The sequence below is a fragment of the Gossypium raimondii genome, chromosome 5 (genome assembly GCF_025698545.1).
Source record: "Gossypium raimondii isolate GPD5lz chromosome 5, ASM2569854v1, whole genome shotgun sequence".
Taxonomy (NCBI): Eukaryota; Viridiplantae; Streptophyta; class Magnoliopsida; order Malvales; family Malvaceae; genus Gossypium; species Gossypium raimondii.
In genome coordinates, this window is record NC_068569.1 from 56466339 (window position 1) to 56482095 (window position 15757).

The 15757-nt window shown below is 37.6% G+C and overlaps 1 protein-coding gene across 13 annotated transcripts in view; it reads right to left on the bottom strand.

Annotated features, from left to right (window-relative positions):
- The window catches only part of LOC105768545 (mitochondrial import inner membrane translocase subunit TIM50), a 56174-nt gene extending 41629 nt beyond the window's left edge, over positions 1 to 14545 (bottom strand). For 11 of the 13 annotated variants that reach the window (XM_052630640.1, XM_052630639.1, XM_052630638.1 and 8 more), the window contains exons 1-9: positions 14159 to 14534; positions 13961 to 14049; positions 13626 to 13662; positions 12934 to 12995; positions 12727 to 12840; positions 12547 to 12651; positions 12346 to 12444; positions 11644 to 11800; positions 11432 to 11534 (exon numbers count right to left, since the gene is read on the bottom strand). In XM_052630640.1, coding sequence (XP_052486600.1) covers positions 11432 to 11534; positions 11644 to 11800; positions 12346 to 12444; positions 12547 to 12651; positions 12727 to 12840; positions 12934 to 12995; positions 13626 to 13662; positions 13961 to 14049; positions 14159 to 14441 — 1049 coding nt within the window. In that variant the 5' untranslated portion in view covers positions 14442 to 14534. Of the gene's footprint in view, positions 1 to 10925; positions 11332 to 11431; positions 11535 to 11643; positions 11801 to 12345; positions 12445 to 12546; positions 12652 to 12726; positions 12841 to 12933; positions 12996 to 13625; positions 13663 to 13960; positions 14050 to 14158 lie in introns of those variants that run through there. The other 2 variants (XM_012588507.2, XM_052630630.1) reach the window with 2 other exon arrangements.
- Positions 14546 to 15757: the final 1212 nt, after the last annotated feature.

Consider the following 15757-nt stretch of genomic DNA (forward strand, 5'->3'; position numbering starts at 1 on the left):
GTATTCAAAATAAAAGAGGAGGTACAAAAGCAATTCGATGTTGGATTCCTGCAAGTAGTTAAATACTCCGAATGGGTAGCCAACATCGTACCCGTCCCTAAGAAAGATGGGAAAGTACGAATGTGTATAGATTATAAAGATTTAAATAAGGCTAGCCCAAAAGATAATTTTCCTTTGCCACACATTGACGCCCTGGTAGATGACACAGCAGGGCATTTACTATTTTCTTTTATTGATGGTTTCTCTGGATATAACCAAATTAAGATGCATCCTGAAGATATGAAGAAAACTACATTCATAACCCTATGAGGGACCTTTTATTATAAAGTGATGCCATTTGTGTTGAAAAATGCAGGGCAACGTATCAGAGGGCCATGGTAACATTGTTTCATGACATGATGCATAAGGAGTTAGAAGTCTATGTTAATAACACGACCGTAAAATCCCGGACGGAAATAGAACATGTGCGAGTATTAAGAAAGTTGTTCTTAAGGTTAAGAAAGTTTCAACTCAAACTTAATCTAGCCAAATGTATCTTTGGAGCTAGGACAGGAAATCTTCTGGGGTTTGTAATCAGTGAAAAAGGGATTGAAATTGATCCAGACAAAGTCAGGGCAATTAGAGATTTGCCTCCACCACGTACTCAGAAAGAAGTTCGAGGTTTCTTAGGAAGGCTGAATTATATTGCTCGATTTATTTCCCAATTGACTGAAAAATGCGACCCCATATTTTGTCTTTTGAAAAAACACAATCCAGATGTGTGGAATGAAGAATGCCAGGAAGCTTTTGACAAGATAAAACAGTACTTGTCCAATACTCCAATATTGTCACCACCAAGGCCAAATAAGTCATTAATCATGTATTTAGCAGTGTTCGATAATTCCATGGGATGTGTGCTTAGTCGACATGATTAGACGGGAAAGAAAGAGAAGGCGATATATTATCTTAGTAAAAAATTTACTGACTGTGAAATGAGGTATTCGCCTATTGAAAAATTATGTTGTGCTCTGGTCTGGACGACACGAAGATTGAGACAATACATGCTCTATCATACGACTTGGTTAATTTTAAAGTTAGACCCTTAAAGTATATGATAGAGTTGACTGCGTTGAATGGGAGGATGGCTAGGTGGCAGACTCTACTCTCTGAATTTGATATAGTCTATGTAAATCAGAAGGCCGTTAAAAGAAACGCGATAGTAGAATTTTTGGCCAGCAGAGCTTTAGAAGACTATAAACATCTGAATTTTGATTTCCCGAATGAAAATTTGATGTATGTTGCAATTGCTGAAGAGGATTCCCACGAAAATCACCCTTGGAAGCTAAGCTTCGACGGAGCTTCAAATGCTATAGGCAATGGAATTGGGGCAGTCCTCGTGTCCCCTAGTGGAGATCATTATCCTTTCACTAGCAAATTGGACTTTGATTGCACCAATAACATGGCTGAGTATAAAGCTTGCATTATGGCCATTCGGGCAGCCATAAAGCGAGAAATTAATGTGCTAGAGATATACGGAGACTCTACATTAGTAATATACCAGCTCAAAGGAGAATGGAAAACAAGATACCCAAAGTTAGTTCAATATCGGAAGTTGATTCTAGAATTGATTGAGGTTAGTTCAATATCGGAAGTTGATTCTAGAATTGATTGAGGAGTTTGATAGCATCACCTTTTGTTATCTCCCACGAGACGAAAACCAGATGGCAGATGCTTTGGCCACTCTAGCCTCTATGATCAAGGTGAACAAATCAGAAGATATGAAGCCTATTCAGATCAGTATTTATGATGCTCCAGCCCATTGTTACAACATTGACGATGAAGAGGAAAAGGATGATCACCCCTGGTATCATTACATATTGCGATATGTAAAGAGTCGTGAGTACTCCGCCCATGCGACGGAAAATGATAAGAGAACATTAAGGAGATTAGCCATTGATTATGTCCTAAATTGGGAGATTTTGTATAAAAAGGGAAAAGATCAAGTATTGTTGAGATATGTGGATGCTGTCGAGGCTAAGAAAATTTTGGAAGAAATGCATGAAGGTATCTGTAGAACGCATGCCAACGACTTCACGATAGCCAGACAAATTTTGAGATTTGGGTACTATTGGTCCACAATGGAAGGGGATTGCATTAGTTACGCCAAAAGGTGCCATAAATGCCAAATTTATGGTGACAAAATGCATACGCCACCTTCACCCCTTCACGTTATGGTTTCTTCATGGTCGTTCTCCATGTGGAGAATGGATGCTATCGGGCCAATATCTCCAAAGGCTTCTAATAGGCATCATTTTATCTTTGTGGTTATTGATTACTTCACTAAATAAGTGGAAGTTGCTTCATATGCTAATGTCACGAAGTCAGCAGCTAGCAGGTTTCTGAAAAAAAGATTATATGTCGGTACGGGATGCCTGAAAGGATAATATCCGAAAATGCACTGAACTCGAACAAAACTTAATAACAGAAGTTTATAGTCAGTTTAAGATCAGATACCATAATTCGTCACCGTACCGTCCAAATATGAATGGTGCCGTGAAAGCAGCTAACAAAAATATTAAGAAAATTGTAGGGAAAATAACTGAAACCTACAAAGATTGGCATGAGAAATTACCTTTCGCTCTCCTAGCATATCGTACCTCTGTTAGAACCTCTAATGGGGCAACACCGTTTTCCTTAGTCTATGGGATGTAGGCAGTTTTACCCATAGAAGTGGAAATCTCTTCTCTCCGAGTATTAGCTGAATTAAAGTTAGATAAGACCGAATGGATTCAATCTCGATATGATCAACTAAACTTGATAGAAAAAAATAGGTTAAAAGCTATTCGTCACAATCAAATGTATTTGAAACGAATGATGCGAGCCTATAACAAGAAAGTTCGTCCTAGAGAATTTCACGAGGGGGACCTAATTTTGAAAAAGATTCTTCTTCTACAAAAGGATTTTAAAGGAAAATAGATGCCAAATTGGGAAGGTCCTTATGTGGTAAAGAAAGCGTTTTCTGGAAGAGTTTTATTCTTGAGCGAGATGGATGGTAAAAGCCTGCCAAATCCTGTAAATTCAGATTCAGTTAAGAAATATTTCACTTGAAGAAAGAGGATCAAAGTGAAAACCTGTAAATGGCACTAACAGTCAAATAGATTGAAGCTACAATAGTGAATCTCACCTCCCTGGCGATACAGTGGAACAGATTGAAGCTACGATGGCGAATCTTGCTTTTCCGACATTGCAACTAAAAAATTGAAGCCGCAACGGCGAATCTTATTTCCTCGATGAAACTAGGCAAAAATTGGTCTTTCTTAGTCTTTGCTCTGTTATCGTTACACGACAACGAGCAAAAAGAGGCAGCTGTACAAGCCTAATTTTAAACCCAAGCCCAAGAACCCAAAACAACCTAAACCTACCCAAGACCCAACTAACCCTTAACCCAAACAAAAACAAAACCCAAACCCAAGGCCCAATTACAAACTCTACCCAGCTACTCAAACTCACCTAGACCTTAAGTCAAGAATATTAATATTCTTCCATGGGAGTTTGCTCAACTTCTGTCAATGAATTGTGAGATAAATTTAAGTAACTCAAAGTGTCACACGTCACTTCTTACAGCCATTGTGGAATCTTCCCTTCAATTCTATTGTTAGAAAGGTCCAAAGTTTTCAACTTTTTTAACCCTTTCAAAAATGGGGGAATTGGCTGACATTATTTGAGCTTAAGGATAGGCTGTTTAGTGAAAGGTCAAGATATTCGAGATTTGGGAGATTTGAGAACATTCCAAACTCTATAACACCACTGAGATTATTTGAGTATAAAAAGAGCCAGGTAAGGTTGAGAAATTGGAACATTGAAGATGGAAGATGACCTTGGAGTTTATTATTCCCTAACACTATCATTCTAGTGATTTAGATTGGAATTCTTTGATGTGGTCACTGAATTGATTTTGAGAGAGATATACTTCCATTAAGGAGGAAGCATTATACAACCATGACAGAAGTTTTTCATTGGGTAAAATGTTAGATAAGTCTAAAGATATTAGATTAGGGAAAGCAGCTACCTCATCTGGAATGGGACCTTCTAAAGAATTTTCAGCTATTCTCAAGTGTTCAAGTTGTGTTAGGTTTACAATTGACAATGAAACTTGTCCACTCAATTGGTTCCATGACAAGTCTAAATATATGAGCCACAAAAGGTTCCCCAATGATCTCGAAATTGATCCCTGTAAATTGGAATTAGAGAGACAAATATTTCAAAACATGCAGGTTGTCAATCAAATCAATCAATTTCGTAAAGAAGGACATCCATGACAGATCCAAATGTTCAAGATTACTGCTCTGATAGAACTTCAGAAGATCAAGACTAAGGTTTCGGTTGTATCCTAAGTTGAGCAAATTGAGGTTTGGTGAATGAAGAATATTTCTTGAGAATTTTCCTTGTAAATCACAACCACCAAGACTAAGAGACTTTATAGAAGAGGATAGATTCATGAAAACATTAGGATTAATAGAAGGCATGATAATTCTATCAAGAAAAAGATGCCTCACCTCAGTTAGATTGTGAACAAGTCCCTCAAAAGTATTTTTGTCAGGTGTTAATTGGTCAGAAAAAACATTATGAGAGAGATCAAGTGAAACCAATTTCAAAATCCATGCCGTCATTCTTTTTCTTAGTTGTCAATGCTTACTGCTACTGTGGTCCCATTGAGGCAAAATTCTGGGAAATGTTTGAGCCTTTTACCACATGTCCATGCAGTGCCTACTCACACAAGATCTGAACTTTGTTCAGACAAGTTCCTCAAAAGATAGCCCTGTAATATGCAACATATGAATCAGTGTCAGAAAAGGCCAAAGAAAGAGTACGGAACTGAACTAGTAGAAAATCAAGATAATATACCATATTATCCAGTGCTGGGGCTTTCAGAGCACTAATCTCACTCATTGCACAATCAGGAAACACAAAGCTAGCAGCATGCCATGTTTCAATGACTCTGTCACTGAGTTTTATTAAAAAAATGTAAATTTCAGAGATATTTTACATGGTCTTTATTTTCCAAGGAAACATGAATTCCAAAGATCAACGACTCCACTGAGTTTGTCGCTTCAATAAAAAATGGTAAGAACAACAAGACCAGTTAACAATAATCAATAATAACATTTTCTACAACACTAAAAATGACTCATAGGGATTATAAATTTGAGGGGGAAATGTATGAACAATGGGATCAATTACAACTTACAAGCATGTGATAACTAGCAGACATAACTCATACAAGACCTAGATGTATTATTGAACTCTTATATAAAAGACAACTGAAGATGCAAAGCTTAATTGTTAAGCTTTTCTGATGCTTGATAAGTATAGTTTTAGTTCAGTTCCGAGATCAATGCATGCTATTGCGATTTATTATCTTTGATGCCAAGGAAATGACAGAATTCAAAGACCAAAAGGTTCGATTACATACTAGATCATGGATGTAAACCAATCTACAACCTCTCTCCTCGACCTCCATTTGAAACCAGCATGATTTGAATTCTTAGCCGCATATACCCTCACAAACTCCTCAGCAACAACATAAAACATCTGCCTAATACTCCTTTGAGAACCGATAATCGCATGCATGATTCACCGGTGGAATCCTTCAAGAAATATTGAACCACACAATTACCACACTCGTGAAATAAACTCCTCCCGCCACTCAAACAATGACCATTTCGGACATTTTGATAGACAATACACAATTTGCTTCACTACTTACTCACATAGCTAAAAGATGTCTAATGAAACGGCAAAGTGTTCTTCCAAAATGGTACATTAAGCGCCAAAAGACAACCACCATACATTCATTCATTCAAGAAATGACTTCAATATGGCAATAAGCTATTATCTTAAAAATGTTTTTCTACCACGAAGAATAAGAACTAGGCATCACAGAAAATTTGCTAAATTAATGACTTTGCTTCCTTCAAAATAAACAAACGATTAACTGCATTAACCCCAAAGAGGTCACCATCAACCTCCAGTTAAACTTTCAAGGAATAATAATAAACAATAGAAGGAAACAAGGGGGAAAAAAACTAACCAGAACTCGGTAAAAACTGAGCCTTGAAGATCTGCAGGTAGTAAGAGAAAAACCCCATGACGACTAAAGTCCAAGCTTGAAAGAACCAAAAGGGAGCAAACATATGGCTATGACTCACTGGACCAAGAGAATCACCAATGAATAAAGGAAAATGGGTACTTTCCTTTATACCTAAACATGCAATATTTAGCTTTAAGAAAGAGGGTGAAAGTTAAAGAACTTGTCTTTGTTTTGATGTGTGGAACACGAGATAGTGAAGGAAAATAGAGGCGAGGAAATAAGATGGAGTAAGTGGGGAAAAAGGAGAGCCTAAAAGAGACATTTTTGAAGGGGAGTTTAGAAGCTGCAGAGGCTTTGGCATACGGCAGCTAATAATGAGAGAAGACAAACCAGAAACGCAAGTACGACGACGACAAAAATAAAGTTAAAAAAATTTTAAGAGTTGATGAAATAACATTTTGTAGCTTAGCTAATTGGGACGGAGTCCACCAGTCTGATGCCCATAGATCCATACCTGGGATTTTCTATTTGGGCTAACTTTCTAACTTCTCCCACTAGTCTTGAAACTTTGCAGATTTTTTCAATTTGATCTGTGTTATGAGCAGAAAAGTTAGCAGGAGATATTTGTGAAGATTAAGTGAAACGGGGAGTTTTGGGAAGGGGGTCTGTTAGTTTAATTGAAACGGGGAGTTCAGAAGATTAGTTATACGGTGCGTTTAATCACAACAGAAATTGTCCACGTCACTTTGTTAGTTTTCCTTTAGAACTGCATGTAATGCATGAGGTATTCTTCATGAATGAAAACAGAAGAAAATCCAGTATTCTCAATCTTCTCTCTATTTTTCTTTCTCTCTTCCCCGATTACTCTCTTTTCTACTTTCAAATTCTGGTTCGTACCAAAGGTATCAGAGCTATCACGATCCCTTTCGATGGCTGGCGAAGGCGTATCGACGAGGTTGCAAAAAGAGGTGAGCAATATGTAGCAGGAAATCTCCAAATTCCAAGAGAAATTCGTGCATCTGGAGGTCAAGATGGAATCCCGTCTAAAGGAGCTTCGAACGGAGTTACGAGGTGATTTCCAGTCGTTGTTCGTTCAGTATTTCGGGCCACCGCCAACTGGTTTATCGATAATCGCCGCAATGATAAGGATAAGGGGTTTTGGGGCTCCTCCGGTTCCTACCAAAGATTCTCGATCCACCTCAGCGCAGATGGATCCATCCATTGTTGCAGGGGGCAGTGTGCATTTGAGAGAGCAACCAATTATTTTGAGAGCTTCGGGGAAAGGCGCTTTAAACACGAGCATTGGTGCAACAGCGATCGTTTCAAGTGGAACGAGGTGTCTGGATACAGGGCAGTTCATGTACCAGAAGGGCGCAACATTCGATGCCAAGGCAGATGTATTTCACATGCTATCTGGTATGTGGAAAACACCTACAGAGAGGTGCTTTATGTGGTTAGCAGGATCTCGTTCATCTGAACTTATGAAACAGCAAGTTCAGGATGGGGCTAGAGGTCAGAAACGTGAACCTTTTAACCGAGGGAAGAAAAATAAGCATTCTGGTCTCCAAAATTTTGGGAATTATACTGGTACTGGTTGGGGGAATCAAAGTAATGGAGGTGGCCAAAATAATTGGGGATCTAGGAGAACAACTTGGTTGATGCTTATTGACAAGCTTTCAAAGAAGTCACTATTACATGCAGTTTTATTAGATTTCTCAAAGAATCAATGTGATAAATCTGCTGACAAACGTCGATCGGAGAGGAGTTTTCAAGTTGGGGGATCTCCTATGTACAGGATAGAAAGAAAGCTTGGTAAAGGTGGATTTGGTCAGGTGTTTGTTGGAAGACGTGTTAGTGATGGAAATGAACGTGCAACTGGTTCTACAGCCATGGAGGTAGCTCTGAAATTTAAGCATAGAAACAGCAAAGGTTGTAGTTATGGTCCTCCTTACGAATGGCAAGTTTACAATGCTCTAGATGGTAGTCACGGAGTTCCAAAAGTGCACTACAAAGGAAAACAATGAGACTATTATGTGAGGGTTATGGACATATTAGGGCCCAGTTTATGGGATGTTTGGAATCCTTCAGGTCAAACGATGTCTGCAGAAATGGTAGCTTGTATAGCTGTTGAGTCACTATCTTTACTAGAGAAGATGCACTCCAAAGGTTATGTGCATGGGGATGTTAAACCTGAGAACTTTTTACTTGGTCAACCATCCACGCCACAAGAGAAGAAGTTGTTTCTTGTTGACCGTGGATTAGCAACAAAATGGAAAGATAGCAGCAGTGAACTGCATGTTGATTATGATCAACGACCTGATATGTTTAGAGGAACTGTTCGATATGCAAGTGTCCATGCGCATTTGGGAAGCACTGTTAGCAGAAGAGATGATCCTGAGTCTCTTGCTTATACGCTCATATTTTTACATCAAGGCCGGCTACCATGGTAGAAACATGCATTCCAAGTCAAATTTCCTCATTTTCAGCCTTGAGGACAAGGCTGTTTTCTGGGAAAGGAATATTGTTATGAGCAGAAAAGTTAGCAGGAGATATTTGTGAAGATTAAGTGAAACGGAGAGTTTTGGGAAGGGGGTCAGTTAGTTTAATTGAAACGGGGAGTTTAGAAGATTAGTTATATGGTACGTTTAATCACAATAGAAATTGTCCACGTCACTTTGTTAGTTTTCCTTTAAAACGCATGTAATGCATGAGGTATTCTTCATGAATGAAAATGAAGAAAATCCAAGATTCTCAATCTTCTCTATTTTTCTTTCTCTCTTCCCCGATTACTCTCTTTTCTACTTTCAAATTCTGGTTCGTACCAAAGGTATCAGAGCTATCACGATCCCTTTCGATGGCTGGCGAAGGCGTATCGACGAGGTTGCAAAAAGAGGTGAGCAATATGTAGCAGGAAATCTCCAAATTCCAAGAGAAATTCGTGCATCTGGAGGTCAAGATGGAATCCCGTCTAAAGGAGCTTCGAACGGAGTTACGAGGTGATTTCCAGTCGTTGTTCGTTCAGTATTTCGGGCCACCGCCAACTGGTTTATCGGTAACTGCTGCAGCTGATAAGGATAAGGGGGTTTTGGGGGCTCCTCCTGGGTTCCTACCAAAAGATTCTGATCCACCTCAGGCGCAGATGGATCCATCCATTGCTGCAGGGGGCAGTGTGCATTTGAGAGAGCAACCAATTATTTTGGGAGCTTCGGGGAAAGGCGCTTTAAACACGAGCATTGGTGCAACAGCGATCGTTTCAAGTGGAACGAGGTGTCTGGATATAGGGCAGTTCATGTACCAGAAGGGCGCAACATTCGATGCCAAGGCAGATGTATTTCACATGCTATCTGGTATGTGGAAAACACCTACAGAGAGGTGCTTTATGTGGTTAACAGGATCTCGTTCATCTGAACTTATGAAACAGCAAGTTCAGGATGGGGCTAGAGGTCAGAAACGTGAACCTTTTAACCGAGGGAAGAAAAATAAGCATTCTGGTCTCCAAAATTTTGGGAATTATACTGGTACTGGTTGGGGGAATCAAAGTAATGGAGGTGGCCAAAATAATTGGGGATCTAGGAGAACAACTTGGTTGATGCTTATTGACAAGCTTTCAAAGAAGTCACTATTACATGCAGTTTTATTAGATTTCTCAAAGAATCAATGTGATAAATCTGCTGACAAACGTCGATCGGAGAGGAGTTTTCAAGTTGGGGGATCTCCTATGTACAGGATAGAAAGAAAGCTTGGTAAAGGTGGATTTGGTCAGGTGTTTGTTGGAAGACGTGTTAGTGATGGAAATGAACGTGCAACTGGTTCTACAGCCATGGAGGTAGCTCTGAAATTTAAGCATAGAAACAGCAAAGGTTGTAGTTATGGTCCTCCTTACGAATGGCAAGTTTACAATGCTCTAGGTGGTAGTCACGGAGTTCCAAAAGTGCACTACAAAGGAAAACAATGAGACTATTATGTGAGGGTTATGGACATATTAGGGCCCAGTTTATGGGATGTTTGGAATCCTTCAGGTCAAACGATGTCTGCAGAAATGGTAGCTTGTATAGCTGTTGAGTCCCTATCTTTACTAGAGAAGATGCACTCCAAAGGTTATGTGCATGGGGATGTTAAACCTGAGAACTTTTTACTTGGTCAACCATCCACGCCACAAGAGAAGAAGTTGTTTCTTGTTGACCGTGGATTAGCAACAAAATGGAAAGATAGCAGCAGTGAACTGCATGTTGATTATGATCAACGACCTGATATGTTTAGAGGAACTGTTCGATATGCAAGTGTCCATGCGCATTTGGGAAGCACTGTTAGCAGAAGAGATGATCCTGAGTCTCTTGCTTATACGCTCATATTTTTACATCAAGGCCGGCTACCATGGTAGAAACATGCATTCCAAGTCAAATTTCCTCATTTTCAGCCTTGAGGACAAGGCTGTTTTCTGGGAAAGGAATATTGTTATGAGCAGAAAAGTTAGCAGGAGATATTTGTGAAGATTAAGTGAAACGGAGAGTTTTGGGAAGGGGGTCTGTTAGTTTAATTGAAACGGGGAGTTTAGAAGATTAGTTATATGGTGCGTTTAATCACAACAGAAATTGTCCACGTCACTTTGTTAGTTTTCCTTTAAAACTGCATGTAATGCATGAGGTATTCTTCATGAATGAAAACAGAAGAAAATCCAGTATTCTCAATCTTCTCTCTATTTTTCTCTCTCTTCTCCGATTACTCTCTTTTCTACTTTCAAATTCTGGTTCGTACCAATCTGAATTGTATGATAACATATAACTTTGAGATTGGGAAAAATAATTTTTTTTTAAATTAAAGAAAAAAATAAAGAAACTAAATTTCAAGCATGAAAAGTACAAAAGAAAGAACTGTATTTATAAAAGATGAGTTACTTCACTCAGATTGGAGTACCCTTAAACAAGTTTATGCTTGTAAAGAAAGAAACTGAATTTTGATTTCATTTGCTGTGGCAAAATTTTTAATTTCAAAAACAGTATAACATATTGAAAGCCTGCCTACATCTCGGCAGAAAAATTTACAAATTCTTTCATCAGACAATTTAAATGATGCAATGCAAAGATTCATCAATGTATGATCTTTTTATCATAAAATGGCTGTTTTACTGGAAAACTTGATATGTATTGTCTTTCACATTCTTCTGTGCTGAATGGTCTCCGAAAACTGCAATAATCAACTATAGATAACCCTTTCCTCAGCGCCGCCAGAGCCGACCTTGTTGTTTCTGTTCTTGAACTCGCCTGTGTCATCAAAGGCAGTAAGCGTTTATCAATGTTATAAAAATGGCATATCGAAGTCAGATTTTACTTGACAATACACAAATATAAGAAGATAATTCACCTTTGATACTCTTTAGAACGCTCGAGAAACTCTTTCGCGATATCTTTTCTTTCATATGATTGCAATACTTGTCTGATATCAGCCGGACTATTGCGGGCTACATCTGTGAACAAATCAAAACAAATGGTACTATAATCAACAAATGAATATAGGAAACATAAAATTTGAACAAAGGCGATGTGCAGAGGAAAAAGCAACAACATAAGACTTACATTCAAGAAATGGAATAAGGTCTAAAAGTGCGGTATCATCAGTCTCGAGTTTATATGGCTTAATAGGGACACAATTTTCTGGTTGAAGGCTAGAATCAAATGCATGAGCACTCACATATAAAATCTTGGTTGGATCCCTGTTTAGCTTTGAAAGATCCTGCCAACAGGAACTATTTGTTAACAATAAGGCTTCTTTTTAAGTAGCAGCTTGTAAAGGCACTGTCTCATAGATCAATACGCATAGTATTGTAGAAACTAAGGAGGCGAAAACCAAAAGCAAAATGTTTTGAAGGGAAGAGATTGACTATGACATGGTAAAAGTATTATGGAGGCCCCTGTGTTAGGAGTTAGATTGCATTTTGCCCCCTTTACTCAAAAACTGGATAAATTAATCCCTGTATGTTAGATTAAAGAGTAAACTAAACTTTCTGTTAAAAACTTCATCCATTGCTATTGTTAAAAACTGGTGCAGTTGATAAAATAACCAAACAGTTACACCTAATCTGTCACGTGTACCTCATGCTAATGTACAAGGACCAATTTTTAACAGTAGAAATGGATGGAACTTGCAACAGAAAGGCTGGTTTGCTTTTTAATCTAATGTACAGGGATTAATTTGCCCATTTTTTTAGTAGAGGGGGTGAAATGCAATACGACTCCTAGTATAAGGGCCTCCATGGTACTTTTACCACTATAACATACTCTATAATGCTTGCCATCCTGATATTTAGTAGCACCCCTTGATAGCCTATATCGTATACAATGGTTAGTGTCCAACCTTTCACAAACAGGATCAACATACTGCATAGCCAAAAACAAACTAATTATGAACTTGCAGGCAACATCAGTTATGATATACTTGTGTATTTAAAATGGTAGCCACAATGAAAAATATCAAATTACCATATTCATCTGGTCAGAATAGACAACAATTTCATAGAACTTTGCTAGATGTTCCAGAAAGGCATCAACACCAGGTCTTTTGAAGGTACGCCAGCCTCTCTCTCGCTTTGCCAACCAAAGAGGGAACGTGTTAGATACCGTAAACGTGAAATGGAAAATAATTTTAAGTCAAATTCTTACCTTCCAGTCTGTATAAAGTAATGTCTCGTTCAGATCTAGGACAAGAGTGAAAACATGCTGTTCTAGAGGATGCAAATCAGGAAGAAGCTTATCCGAAGTCGGTTCAGTATATTCCTGAAAATACGAGATAAAATTATGAGAACAAAACAAAAGATAGGCCGACAATAATAGAAAACCGGAAACAAGAGAAAGAAGAACACTCCTCACCAGCAAATGTTCTTCCACTAACCTCCTGAGATCCAGATAAGATTCAAGTGCTTTAGCCGGAACTGAAATGTTACAAGCAAAGAAACCAGGAATAAATTGAGTTCGAACCAGAGCATGTAAACAAATCAATCATTGACCAACATGATAGACAGCAACCAGCACCAACGGAATTTTCTTTTCTGTCTCACCAAATCCATTTATAATAAAGCAGCCCGAATTTCTAAAGGAATATTTTGGTAAAAGTACCATGGAGGCCTCTAAGAGATGAATTGCATTTTGACCCCTCTACTCAAAAAATTGGCAAATTAGTCCCTATATGTTGGATCAAAAAGTAAATTGGTCCTTCTATTAAAAACTCTTCGGTTATTCTGTCAACCATGCTAGTTTTTATCAGTAGAAAAAAATAATTTTTAACAGAAAGGACAATTTTGCTCTTTGATCTAATGTACAATGACTAATTTGCCCATTTTCTTAGTAGAGGGGGCAAAATGCAATCTAACACCTAATACAGCAGCTTCCAAGGTATTTTTACCGAAATATCTCCGGGCACTAGACAATGCAAACTGAATGCCCTGTTATGCAAATATTGTGCTAGTAATTAGGTTGACATACAGAACAAAGACTTTAGAGATAATTGTAACCATGAACAAACAAAGAAGCAATAAGAGAGAGAAACACAATAAGGTCCTCACCTGTCATTGCAGCAGAGTAAAGCAAGCCTCCATATTTCTGAAAAAGATATGGGGAAAAAAAAAAAGAACTGTTACTTTCATATCTAATTTCTTCATAGTATTAGGACAAACTAAACAATGGATATATCACATTATTAAGACTTAGCTAAGGTACCGCAGATATACATTCAAATGATCAATCATAAAGAATGAACTAGGAGGCCCAATGATCAATCAAAATTACACCTAAACCAGTTATATGTCTAAAGCCAATTGCACATTATATCAATCAAACAACTAAAATAAATAGAGAAAATCCTTTAAAATAATCAATTTCTAAACAAAATCAAACTCACATCAATAGCAGAAGCATCTTCACTAGGAGCATAACTCGCTGCAGCCCGCAATGCCTTTGCTTTATGATCTACTTCCTCACATGAACACTCTGCAAATCATATTAAATTCTTTTTTTTAAAACCACTTTTAATCATATAAAAAAAAAACCAAAATCACAAATGATCCGATCTTTTTAAAAGGGGAAAAAGAAAACTTACTATAAGAGAGATAACCAGCATAGCCAGTAGTTCCAGTAACACCTGCAATGAGTCCGTACTTGACAAAGCTCCAAATTTTCCCTCCCGAAACCTGTGGGGCAACTTTCGGCGCCGGAGGAGGAGGTGTCGACTGATCGGAGAGAATGGATTGTGAAGAAGTTATTGTTCCTTTAGAAGGATCCGAAGAAGAAGAAACCACTCCTGAACATAAACCCCTTTGAGAAATACTCTTTGAACTGAAATTATTTGAAATTGTTCGCGATCTAAGAACAATGGAAGACATTTTTATTAGAGTTTCTGATTTGGCTTCTTTTTTTTTTATTGATGGAGATTTTAAATTAATTAGGGTTTAGGGTTTTAGAAATCGAAAGTGAGCGATGAAATCAAAATGTTGAATTTAAGGGGAGTGTTTGGAAGTTGGTGTTGAACTATTCTATTAGAGTCCAGAATGGGGATTGTGGAATTCGTTCTTTGGTATTTGACTTTGTTTTTCTTTTGGGTAAACTACAGATTTAGTCACTTACATGTAGTTAAATTATAGTTTGGTCACTAACTTTTAAAAGGTTTGATATGGTCACTATAGTTATCGATTTGTTATATTTTGATCATTAAGCCATTAACAATGTAGTAATAAGTTGACTTGGCACGTTATATCATCATTTCAAACAAAATTTTAAGTCAAATTGCACATAAGTAATCCCTATATATTTTATTGTTGAACATTTTAATTTTTTTCTTCTTTCTTTTATTTCTTTATTTCTTTTGTTACCTTGTTCTTCACTTCCAAAATTATTAGAGGAAACATCATAAAAGTATGTTTGTGTGAACTTCTCAACTTCCTTTTACTAAATTATTACAATACCTTAGTGTTTTATATTTATGCCATATCTGAAGCTTCTTTTGGGATCATGATATCTTCCTTGTCCTAGCAAAGAAGATACCGGAGGAAAGGATACTCACTTCATATGTGCATATGAACAAGAAATAGGTGTAGCAAATAGAGTTGGTGGCTAGTTACTATTATTAGAAACTGATGTCTAACTTTACATTTGCTATCCTAGAGGAGCTAATCGACCCAACCACATTCACATAAAAAGCAACAAATATAATCAATAATACCAACAGTACAAGCATGGTGTTATTGCAAGCATAACGGTGTCAAATTATAACATAGTAGTTTACAATAAAACATTTTAGCAAGTATTCCAAGGATCGTTCTTCCATAAGGATTCATTAGGGAAAGCATTAATCGATTACCTCATGTATAAGGTAATTTACTAATCTAATTTACTCAAGTATTATTAGTGCAAGTCGAATGAAAAGCATAAAGAAAGTACACTAACTTAGCAATCAAACAAATTAACCTAATTTCCTTTTTTCTTGTCTTAGACTATGCAAATAATCAAGGTGATGGTCGATTAGTCAACTAACTACTTATGAAGCTAATGTGCATATCCTGGTTACATTTATTGTCACTCTTAAATAGGAATCTTCTCTCAGTCTCACCCTAACATAAGAATTACCTCCTAGGATCTCCTCTCAGTCTCGCCTAGGTAACAGATCACCTCTCGGTCTCATCATTTGGCGCAATTGTATCAA